The 11,955-nt window shown below is 51.1% G+C and overlaps 1 protein-coding gene across 2 annotated transcripts in view; it reads right to left on the bottom strand.

Annotated features, from left to right (window-relative positions):
• Window positions 1-6,134: 6,134 nt before the first annotated feature.
• The window catches only part of TTYH3 (tweety family member 3), a 79,989-nt gene continuing 74,168 nt past the window's right edge, over window positions 6,135-11,955 (bottom strand). For both annotated transcript variants that reach the window (XM_086759786.1, XM_086759787.1), the window contains one exon: window positions 6,135-11,862. In XM_086759786.1, coding sequence (XP_086615912.1) covers window positions 11,791-11,862 — 72 coding nt within the window. In that variant the 3' untranslated portion in view covers window positions 6,135-11,790. The remainder of the gene's footprint in view (window positions 11,863-11,955) is intronic.

Here is an 11,955-nt window from a genome sequence, read left to right as displayed (position 1 = left end):
CAGCATCTTTTTTTTTTTTTCTTTTTCTCTTTGAGGCACACTTACTTCACAGTTTCACTTGAATCTCTCAGTTATCAGGGGTTGGCCTTGCTAAAAATACAGCCTAGCAGGAAGTCAGCATGTGCTAAAGCACCACCAGCCACCACCCGCACACCCTTCAGGCAGCCCTGAAAATTCCCCTGAACTTCGCAGGCCTTGGGGTGCTGTAGGCAGAGGGAGGTGGGGGCTCCAGGTCCTGCCCTGGGGAACTGAGCATCACCCTGACCCAGATCCCCTGAAAAAGTCACAGGCACCCCAAAAGTTCCCTGGAGAAAGGGAAGGGTGGACAGCGATGCTATGTCCCCCCAGCACATGTAGGTTTGGGCCAGGGATGTGGTGAGTGCAGGATTTGGTGCCCCTGGGCCCCCCCCGGCACACGGTGAGTGAAGGGGAACTGCGTCAGGCACAGGAAGCCGTGCCACCCGCCGCTCGCCCGCGTATTTTCCTATTGCTCACGGGGCTGTGGTTTCAGCAGCGCGGGCGCTTCCCAGCAGCGGTGCCGTCACCCTTTCTGCAGGCCACGGCCCCCAGCCCGGGTGGGATGGGGAGAGGCAGCCAGGATGGGGCAGCACCCACCCCATCCCAGGGAGGGCTGGGTGCTGGGGTGGGGGGGGGGGGTCTGTTTGCTGGAGAACAACCCAAATCTTGTGTTAGGCATCCACGGAGGCACTGGGCTGTGGCATGGGGCTGCAATGCTGCTGTGAGAAGCAGGAGCCCCTTGGCAGGGGGAAATGTCCGGAGGGTGCTGGGAGGGTGCAACACCTGGAGGGGGCTAAAAAAAAAAAAAAAAAAAAAAGATTACACCCCCACCAAGCCTTTGGGAGTGGGGGCAGGCAACATACCAGCCCTCCAGTTTGTCCCACACCAGGCTCCCAGCCTCTCCCTCCTCCCTCCCTAGTCGTGGGACGGAGAGTAAATAAATAGACGCATTAATAAACAAAGGGAAAACAAAAGCAAAGCCTGCTGCTCTCACATACTTGGCGGGCGCATCAGGCCAGGCTGCTTTCATCTGCGCCCCGGCGCTGTTGTGGGATGTCCTGTTTACTCTCGCCAACTCGTGGCAGCTGATAAGGCAGCTGTACCTTTTGGGGGGGGGGTGTAGTGTCAGGGTGGGGACAAGCCCAGCTTGATGAGGACACCGCTGGTGTGTAGGGACCACTGCTCTTGATACCATCGTGCCCAAGGGATGCTCCAGTGCCACATCCAGCCAATGGCTTTCCCAGTCCCTGGGTAGCTGCAGCTCTGAGGACAGAGTGTAACACGCTGTTTTGGTCCTTTTTTACTGCTCATCCATCTCCTTTCTTTTTTTTTTTTTTTTTTTTTTTTTTTTTTTTTTTTTTTTTTTTTTTTTTTTTTTTTTTTTTTTTTTTAATTTACATTTGGGTCACTTAGTATTCTGAACTTTGTGTGAATCACTGCGTTCCCAGCCCAGCTGCGGCACGAGAGCTTTGTGGTGTGGGGACTTCTCGCCAGGGAGCTGCGGCTGTGCGGTGATGGGATGAACACCCATCCTGGCACCGGCGACGGCAAGAAATATTTGAGACTTGGGGAGGGAGGCGGGGGGTGTCAGGAGACTACGAAACTTGTGTGAATCAGCTCCAAGCGCTGGCCCAGCAAACTGGGATATTTGTGGGAAAGGGACATAAAAGCAGCTGAATCGCAGGGCCTGAGCAACGCGCACCACGCTCCAGCTGTGGCTGTGGGAGTCGCCACTCCTGGTGCTGGGATAGGAGAGAGCTGGGTCCCCATGGGGGCATGAGCTGCACCCCAGCACCTCTGTGCAGCCGGAGGCCACTAAATCCACTGCTAGCATCGTCTGTCTTGAAATGAGGGGCTGCAGAGCACCCCTCTCAAACACAGCTTCCAGCCATCGCCCACATCCCCTTTATATTTTCACCTGCTGCCTACTTCCCACCCCTGCATCACCTGAAGGTGGTTAAAAGAAACACACCACCCCACACCCCCCCCACCATCTCCAAGCCCACCAAAGTTTATTTTTCTCTTCCTGACTTTTAAGACCACCCTTGAATCGATCAAAATCAATTTCTCTCCCCCCACACCATGGGGCTCCCAGCACCCACTGCTTCTGGTCCGCCTCAGCCCCCCAGCACGGCCCAGCTTTGCTCTTGTGGCCATTTGGCAAGCCAAGAGCGGAGGAGGAGATTAATTGAGCATCTTAAAACACAGCTGGAAACACTTCCCACGGCGCTGCCGGATGAGACCTACAAAGCCATGGCATCACCGAACAGCCCCGATCGAGATCCTTCCTTCCTCCTCCTCAGTGGATGTGCCCCACTCCATCCCACGGGACTGGGGGACGACACGGTGATGGGTTTGTACCTGTCCCTGCTGAGGGCAGAGGACTGCCAGCAGCAGTGACACCACACAGCAAAGAAGCGGCGCAGTGGTCAGCACCAAGCGATGCTGCAGCCATGTCCACAGCAGCCCAGCGAGCCCCCATCCCTTATTTAGGGGGCACAGAAGGGGCTGTTAAGTAAGAAGCCCCTCAGGAAGCCGTGCCGAGCAGCCCATCCCCTGGCCCCAGAGCAGCCGCATGTGGAGCTGATCATGAGTGACTGAGTGATTTATGGGGTGCAAGGGCTGGGTCTCACGGTGTTCGGCTGGTGGGAAGAGGAAGCGGGCGGGAGAAGGGCTCCAGCACCAGCATCTGCAACACCTCGCAGTGAGAAAGGAGCTGTGCTTCCTCCCACTCCACTGACCTGGGAGGGATTAAAAAAAAAAATCCCTGAGCAGGGATTTTCGCTGAGGTCATGATGAGAAACGCTGCCTGCTCCAGGCAAAGGCCTTCCTGCTTGCAGTCAGGGCAAACCGCCCTGCGATCCTGCCTGCAGCTATGCAGACATCAGCCACAGAAGGAACAGTCCTCCTGCTCCTGTCACCACCCAGCCCTTCTCCATCACACTGAACACAGTGGCATGAGGGCACAGTGGTGTGACTGGCTGCTCCATGGCGATGGTTGGCCCTGTGACCCGAGGTGGCCACAGCCAGGCCACCCACCTTCCCTGCCTGGCCACCCGAGCCCATGAAGGTTGATGATAAACCACCCGGGACGGTCGTGTCCCGCCATGCCATGGTGCTGTGACCCATGGAGCTGCTCCAGGGCTGGCCGCAAATGCGGGGTGCAGGTTAGCCCAGCAGCAGCATCCCTCCCCTCGGCCCTTCTGTGGCTGCCTCTGCTTGCAAACCCTTCCAGCTGCCAAGAGCAGGACTTCAGCATCCCCATGCGGTCAGACAGCTCTGAGTCCCCCTTGTTCAGATTTTTCTTTCAAGACAGGGGCCAGTGGGCACTAAGCCGTCTGTCCTGGCCGCCTCCAGTGCAAGGAGTGGCTGTGACCTCCTGAAAGCACACGTGCTCCAGCGGAGTGGGACGGGGAGATGGGATCATTCCCTGGGATGCTTCAGAGGGGTTAGAGGAGATGAGATGCAATTTCAGCTGCCTGCTGCCTTCTCTGGACACACAGGGAGGCAGAGTCCTGACGAGACCCTACCAAAGGAGAGCAGTGACTCCAGCTCTCAAGTGCATCCGCTGGAAGAAGCTGGGCAGATCCAGGCTTCAACCATCAGCAGTAGACGCTGCGTGCACGGTGCCACGGTCAGCAGAAAGCAGTACCTCCAGCACAGGCCATGTCCCACCCCAGGAGGTGACGGGAGATGGGGGCATGCAGTCAGTAACTGCGTCCCAGTAAGCATGCCACCGCCACCCGCTCTGCCTGCTGGTTTTCCAGCCGCCAACCCACCAACAGCTCCTGGAGGCACCGTTCCTGTTAGCACAGCTCAGCACACCGCAGCAACAAACGTATTTGAAAGCATCTCCCCAGGGCATCCCTCCCTGCCTTATCTTTGAGGCCAGAGATCTAACGGACCACTACTGAAGGCTGATCAGAAGGCGAGGTTTATTCAAACACATCCTTTACCCTCCCCTCTGTTTTCTCTGCATCGCTCGGGAGAGAGCCTTGCCCCGCTGGGACAGGGAGCAGTGCAGCATGGTGAGCGAAGACTGCGGCTGCTGGGGACGGCTGGCTGGAAAGCACTGGGAAAGGTCACTGGGCAGGTGGCCTCCGTGTGGTCCCATCCTCGGTGGGAGTCCATAAACCTGGTAAAATACTCAGGTGCTGACCCGGATGGGGGCTGTATGTTCCTTCCTGCCATCAGATTCCCTGGGCTGCTCCCCAAGCTCTTTGCACCAGAGAACAGGTTTAATTATCTCAAATCGGGGATGAAGACGTAAAATGTGAGTTCCTCCTTCAGGGGGGAAAAAAAATAAGGGGAGAGGCAAATCTGTCAAGTGTTAACGAAGGGAGGAAAACTGCTGTCTATTGAGAATCACAGCCATGAGGGTGAAAGGCAGCAAAAAGCCCTCTGTGGTTCTGCACTGTACCAATGGGCAGAGCTCGAGAGCAAGGATGTGGGTTTCAGCCATACAAACACAAGCAGTGCCTAAAAAAAATACAGCCTTAACAAAGACAGAGTCAAATCCTTGCTTAGACCAGCCCGGCCTGCCAAGGGAACACGACTTACCTGCACACGCACACTCCCATGGGGAGCAGAGCAAGGCCCGCGGCACTGAGGAGAAGAGTGCCCGGGAGCACAGCTCAGGTTGTAGGGCTGCAGGATGCGGTCTCCTCCCAGTGGCCTTCAAACTGGCTCTGTCACTTAGAGGTGACATCCAGGACAGTCAGCCTGGTCCTTACAGCATCACTGGGTAGTTTGGGAGTGTTAATCCGCAGTCAGATCAAGAGCAGTCAGCAGTGCTGGAGCTACTGGCTGTCACCAAACCCTGCCAAGGGGCTTTTCCATGCCCCTTCCAACCCCACAGTTGCTTTCTCTCCCCTGAAAAGACCTGTACTCCTGCGTGAGGGGCTGCGCTGCTCCCCCCATCCCTTGTCCCGGGGGCTGAGCTCAGACGCGGGGGCATCCGGCAGCAGCAGATGTCGCTTGGCTTTGCCGCAGTTTGGGAGCGGGTGTTTTCCCAGACACCTGCAGGCAGAAAGCGATGGGCAAGAAGAGCACAGGACTGAGGCAGGAGATCAACCCCTCGATTTGTTCGGCAGGATCAGGCAGAAAATAGATCAACAGAATTACAGGAAGGTAAAGGTTTTATTTCACTGCTTGCTAGAGATGCGGCAGAGTGGGCCTCTGATCAGAGAAGAGTACAAACGAAGAACTAAAGAGAAACCCGCGGTAGCCTGGGGCAGAGCTGAGAAAGACAAGCCCACGCTGAGCTGCACCAGCTCCTTCAACGTCCCGCATGACGCTACGGAAGGCACCTGTATACACGCCACTGTCTTCTGAAGCGGGACACCTTAGCAGCGGCTGAGCTGGTGGTGTACCCTCCCCATACCATTTTCCACGCTTCTTGTACTTCTCCTGGTGAAAATGGACTCGCTTGCGTTCGCTGCTGCCCCAGTGTAGGCGAAGCGGCAGAGGGGGCTCGGGTGGGTGTCCCACGCCATGGCGTGGTGCGCAGGGTGAACATCTCCATGGCCCATTGTCCACGTCCCATAGCTGCTCCAGCATCTTCTGCAGTGGTGCCTGTAGCCCCCAGAGGTCCCCACTGCAAGGATGTTGGGCAGCAGGCACCAGCCCAGCTCTGTGCCAAGCCTCGCCTGCCAGGCCCCCAGCAGCAGGGGCGCAAACCAGACCATTTCTACAGCAGGACCAGCACAGCTTCCCCCGGGGGAAATGTCAGTACCCACCATTTGTCTCCAGTGCTTCTTTAGAAGCTGTCCAATTCAATTTTAACAGTCCAGTCATCAAATTGGATTAGAAATCCCAAACTCTATGATTCCTAACAGCAACAGGATCAGGTTGAGACTTACACACAAAGGCAGAAAGCAGCCCTGCCAACACCTGCGCGCACCTCATCTCACAGAGCGCGGCTGACACCAACAATCTGATCTCTGCAGCACAGCGCACTCATCTTCCTGCTCCTTTCTCCCTCTACCAGCTACGAGGCTTCACAGCTCTGTCACCCATCCTCACTTCACGGACCCACCACAACGTATCAAAGGTAACAAAAATTCAGGCAGGTTTATGAGAAGGGGAAAAAAATAAAGAGAAAACAAGCAGGAACAGTGATTTTAAGTTGTTTATTTTTAAAACATGAAACCCAAGCTGAATAGAAACCACAGAAATTACATTTAGGTTTTTTGTTTAGTATTTGCAAACCAAAAAGTTACAGTAAAAAATAGCTACATTACAATCAAGAGAACTACAGAATTAAAAGTAAAGATACAAAAATGGGCTCAATCCTCTTTAACCCTCACAATTTAAAAACATTTTGGGTAAGTGCAGGAACACTTGAAAGAAACTAGCAGGTCCAAAGTTTTAAAAAAAATTATATATATTTATATATTATATATGTATATAAAGTGGTATGATATACAACCATTATGGTTAAGAAGAAAAAACAGAAAAGTTACAAAAAGGCCAGGTACATGGTCACCATTAGGTTTCTGTGCACAGTGTCCAAGAAAATAAACTTCCCTCTGAATGATGTGAATAAAACTCATGGGGCCTCCCGCTAACAAGGGACCTGAGGCACGCGATGTGACGGCTGGGCACCTGGACCCACTGCAGAGGACAACGAAAGAAATGAAGCTTTTCTGGGACTTCAGTGGCCGCCTGGGTGGAAGCCACTGGTGAAGTCTTAGTGGGAGATCAGAGGAAGGAAGGAGCTGGGAATTGCATAGTGAGGAGCAATGTGGTATCAAATATGCAGAGCACCTAAGAGCGTCATGCTACAGTTAACCTCTTTAGGAAAGGAATACTTCGAACTTTCTGGTTGTACGTCAATTTATGTTCCACTTTGTTCACGCATGCAGCCGCAGGGGCTGGGTAAGCACCCAGGAGCTCCAGGCCACCAGTAGCTCACCCCTTCTCTCTCCCAGCTGGGCAACACGCTCACCATCATGACCTGAGGGGGGAAAATCCCACTCCCCTCTGAAAGCACAGATCACTTGCTAGCCATCTAGGAACTGCTACCAAAACATCCCACACTTCTGCTGGGCCTCCAGGAATGACTAGGGAAGCATTCCATAGCATGCACACAAAAAATTTATAGAAAACGAGAGTAGGCTATGGTGAAAGAAGTCACCCGGTTAAAGGTACGGATTAAGTCTTATTGGGTCTCTTCTCTCAAGGCATTAGATCCAACTCCTTAGCATCTGCCTAGAGGGCTTTTCCCCTCCCAGCCAGAGATGTTTACTCATTGCTGAGTTGGGGAAGACCCCAGCTTCTCCTTGGTCCCCAGGCAGGAAGTACTTCAAAGACATCTCCTCCCTAGCTGAAGGAAAACTCACCCACCTCATCTACTCCTGAATCAGGTGGGATGGCTAGAATCAACAAGCCAAGACACTTCTCTCTTCTTCAAAGGGCTCAGCATGGTATTGCAGTTGCTGCTAGCTGGAAGAGAAGGTGGGACTGGAAGTGAAGCATGGGTTTATCCACACCGGTACCTGTACCTTGCTCTTACGGGCATCCACTCACTCCTGTCTGCTATCCCCCTGCAGCACCCAAAGCTCTCATGAGCCATGGCTAAGCAGCACCCTGAGAAATGGTTTATTCTCAGAAAGGCCTAACTTTGCGTGTATTTTCAGGGAACTGCTATGGAAATCCTAACTTAGGATCACTTAAAACCCCATGCACTGCCTCTCCCTCAAAGCACTCAAATGAACATCCTTGCATCTTGGCTGAGATGACTGTACACGGAAAATTAACACCTATCAAATGGAGAAAACTTAAAAAGGACAGGAGGGGAAAGGAGCACTCCATCCTTCACATTTGGATACATGGATGCACACTAAAAATCTTAGCTTGAACCCTTTTATCAGCACATAAAATGAACTCAGTTTAATAATACATACAGGATACAAACACTACAGTTATATTCCCAAGACAGCACAAGAAATTCACAGCCAAGTCTTGATTCGATTTCCTTTACAATTACAATGCAGTCTTGAACACTGGACACGAGAGTCCAACATGCTATTTACATTTCACATTGTGGAGATGTTTGTGTGCTTGGAAGAGTTCTCAGTTCCAAAAGAAAGTGTCACTCACACATGATGATGCAGTGGAAATAAACCAAGCCAACCAGACAAGCCAATGACCACATTTGTGCTTCTGAAAAAGTAACATGAAGTGTCTTCACTGATGCAGTCACTTTCAACCGGACGAGCTGCCTTCCATTTTGCAGTCAGCAAGGTGTCCAGAGGCCAATCTCATCTCCCCTGAATTCTGGACCCTTTTGTTAGCAACCAGTAACATGAGTAATGTTCTGATAAGGTCAGCTGGGACTCACCAAGTGATATGGCCTTGGCATTTTGTCACATTAAAAAGAGACACACAATGGAAGAGAGAGAAGTCTCTACAGCTTTAGCTCCTACAGCTTGAAGAGTTTGGACTCCCTCAACCATGAATGCCATCTAGAACAGATGAGTCTTCGCCAGATAGCACCTGCTGTTCACCCGAGAGGGAGGCACAGAGTCTGGGAGATCTTGGCTTTTCGAAGTCCACTCCTCAGACAAAATGTGACCATATGGATGAGAGGCTGATTACATCGCAGCCGTAAGAATAGGCAAAGGCCATCTGTTCTTCAGCAGATCCGATCAGACCAGCCTGCAGAAATGCCACACTGCTGCTCAAGGTTCCAGTAAAAAAAAAAAAAAAAAAAAAAAAAGAAAAGAAAAAAGTAATAACAAGAATAAACCAAAAGAAACCCATTTGTCTGTGTTTCCTATCCAGCGCTCTGCACAGCATGCAGCGGGGCAGCAGAGTTCCAGGATGCTTTACAAAAGTGCAATATCCATGTCAAGTAGAGGAAGTGCTGGCTGGACAAAGGTACACAGCTCACACTGCAGTCACGTTACACTGGCCTCCAGAGAGCAAAACGTTATCTCTGTAACATTCTTTCCAGTTATATTTTGAAGTCACAGAGCACATATCTCCACGTCTGTGCCACACTATGAGCCCCAAACGTTGTCAGAAGTTGTTCTGGGTGTTATGAGTGGCTATGCCAAACCTTGGAAGGAAGCAGGTCAAGGTGGCTGCTCCATTAGATGCTGCAAACAAAAAGGCATAGGCTCGCACCCCGTTATCCCTGCTGGCACAGACAATACCACTGAGACAATTTAGATCCACCTCAAAGCACAGTCACATGCATGTTCAGGATGCATTCTGTATACAGAAACATCTGTATACAGAAGCACTTGTTTTCACAGGGTTCCCCACGTCCTCCAGCCTTCAAAACACTTGCCTTCAGGGAGCAGGACTAGCACACAGATTTTAGGGCAGTTCCCCTAAAACTGACAGTGTAAGTAGCAATCCGAGCACATCCTTGCAAGAAGAGATGATGGCACAACAACTCAGTCTTAATAAGGATTATATGGCTCTTTCTTTTTTCTTCAAAGTGAGGGGAAGGTTCAGTTCCCCCAGACAGCAGTCACGTGCTTTGGGCCCTGCAAGCTATCTGTGCCTCATGCTTGCACACCCAGGTCTCCTGGTAGGTTTTAAAACAGGATGAAAATCTGGAGCTCATGAGCCACAGCGTCCCTCCATACCACCTGTGACTACATTTCCCTGCCCTTGTTAGTTGATAACACCGAGGTATGTTTCAATGTGAAGCCCATCAAACGTGTCTGAAAGGGCATACTCAGTCCTGAGCAAGAAAATCCTGCTTTCAGCGATTTATGGTGAAGTGTGAAGTTTTCTCCAAAACGTTCTCCTTCGGTCTGCACGGTGGTACCTCCTCTCCCTGTCTCACTCACTCCTTGGAATGGTAGTAGCTGGCCTACAGCTTTTGCAGTCTATTAGTGGTTTCTATCTTAAGAGGAGTCGCAAAGCTTGTTCCTCCACAGAGCTGGTACCATTTTACAGCAGATATCATCATCCTACTTAGCTACCTGTTAGGAGCAATTCCTACCTCACTGCAAGAAGGCAACAGACTTGAGTAAAGGCAGATTGGTAGATTCTGTGCCCCATACAGCAAACGTGGGGTAAACAGACAGAGTTTGAACATCACTGAGGTGAAAACTAACTGCCTCTGCCCATGGCTCAACTCCAGTTCAAGAGACATTTCCCAGTTTATTTACTCTGCCAGTTATTTAATAGAATGCTCAGCAGCTACACTACAATGCCCCTGCTCAGAGGTAAAAAGACAAAAAGGAACATCATAGTTACTCTGCTGTGAGGGCAGTACTTGACAGCACCTCCCAAGAAGCAGTCTCCTCTCCTCTTCTAGTAGGAAGCTGTCAGCGCCCTTTGGAGCACTGCTCTTCAGTGGAAAGTACAGCACCAATGGAAGATGTTGCCCTCTGCAGGCATCCAGCTGCCCCTTTGCAAGTCTTGTTCTGCCTCATGTCTAGAAAAATGCCTTCCATGTGCCTTAATAGGGTCAGATAGTGGTTAGCAATGTGTCTTGAAAAACAAAGTAAAATAGAATAAAATAAAAACTTGTTCTGACAGTCACAACGTTCTCCAGATGACATTTGGGTTTCTGATTCTGGAACACAAAAGAATGACAATCTTGTGAGTTTTTTAGGACTGAGGCTCCAAAAGCTTCCTCAATGCCGGTTCAGCAACCCTGTGCTGTGAATTATGACTTATTTTCTTTTTTTAAAAAACAAAAGTCCAGCAGAGTTCACAGGTCACTCCTGCAGGGAGAGCTTGCATTTGCTATAAATCCATTGGTGCTTCCAGTCTTTCTCGCTTTTGCAAGCTGACTGTCCCGCAAGATCTAGCATCAGAGAGCTGAAACTCTTCAGTGCAAAAATACCCCCTCGCCATGAAGTCTTACAAGTCTTTTCCTGGAAAAATTTGGCACGAAGTGGGTGGCTGGCTCCCGTTTGATCTGTGTGTTGGCCTCGTAAAGGCAGCACCCAGAATGGCATCTGCGAGTACCTGGGCTTCCCTGATGGAGCAGAGAGGTCAAGTTCAGAGCAATGGACAGGGGGTTGACAGATGCTGGGACTGCCCTGCTCCTCCTCAAGAATTCACATGCTAGAGATAGTGGGAAAGAAAAAGGCATTTTCTTAATGTTTGGGGTTTGTTTTTTTTTTAAGTTAACCAGGCCAGTGGAATGGTTTGCTTTAGTAGAGCCTCAAGCTCTCAAATTACAGTGGATATACAGTGACATCATGAGGCAGGGGTTTCCCTCCTCCCTCACACAGGGCACCGGACCAAAGGATTCCCAAAATGCTGCATCGTGCATTGACTCAGCTTTCCCTTGTCGTACACCAGTCACAGACACCAAGCCTCTGCTTCTTCAGCGTTCAACAGACTGCTGATCCCACTGCAGAAGTGAAGAAGATCTACCATCATCTTTCACCGAGGCCCTCTGGGGAACAGAAGCAGGGTGGGGGGGAAGGGCAGAAGATATTCACCCACTTTTTCTAATCAGCTACTCTGATAAAGTCGGCCCCAGGCAGGTGGACCCGATTTCTTGCCCGGGTGCTCTCAGTTGCTTGCCTGCACATGCTTGCTCTCTCTTGCACATCAGGTACAACAAGGTGAAGGCTTAAATTCAAAAGGGGCTTCCACTCCAGTGGGCAGGTACCAGGTTGGAGTGGCGGTCTGGACTGGAGAAACAGAAGGAGCTGCACTGGATTTTGGGCAGAACAGCAGGGTTGTTCTACGAGAACAGCACAGGGGCACAGCAGTTGGCACATTGTTCAGTCTGACTGCACGTGTGGGTTTTGTTGGTTTTTTTTTTTTTTTTTTTGCTTTTTCATTTTAATGCACACTGCCAGCATCTGGACGAGGTTGATTGGTGGCGAGGTATTTGGCTCTCATGCTAGAGGTGTACTGGAGGAAGACAAGACAAACAGAACAGAAAAGTCAGTCAGAATGACTAATGCAAACACAGAACCACAGATTACGATCACCTCCCAGCATAAA

The sequence above is a fragment of the Chlamydotis macqueenii genome, chromosome 15, assembly GCF_036417535.1.
Source record: "Chlamydotis macqueenii isolate bChlMac1 chromosome 15, bChlMac1.mat, whole genome shotgun sequence".
Lineage (NCBI taxonomy): Eukaryota > Metazoa > Chordata > Aves > Otidiformes > Otididae > Chlamydotis > Chlamydotis macqueenii.
This window is presented reverse-complemented; position numbering and strand designations above follow the sequence as displayed.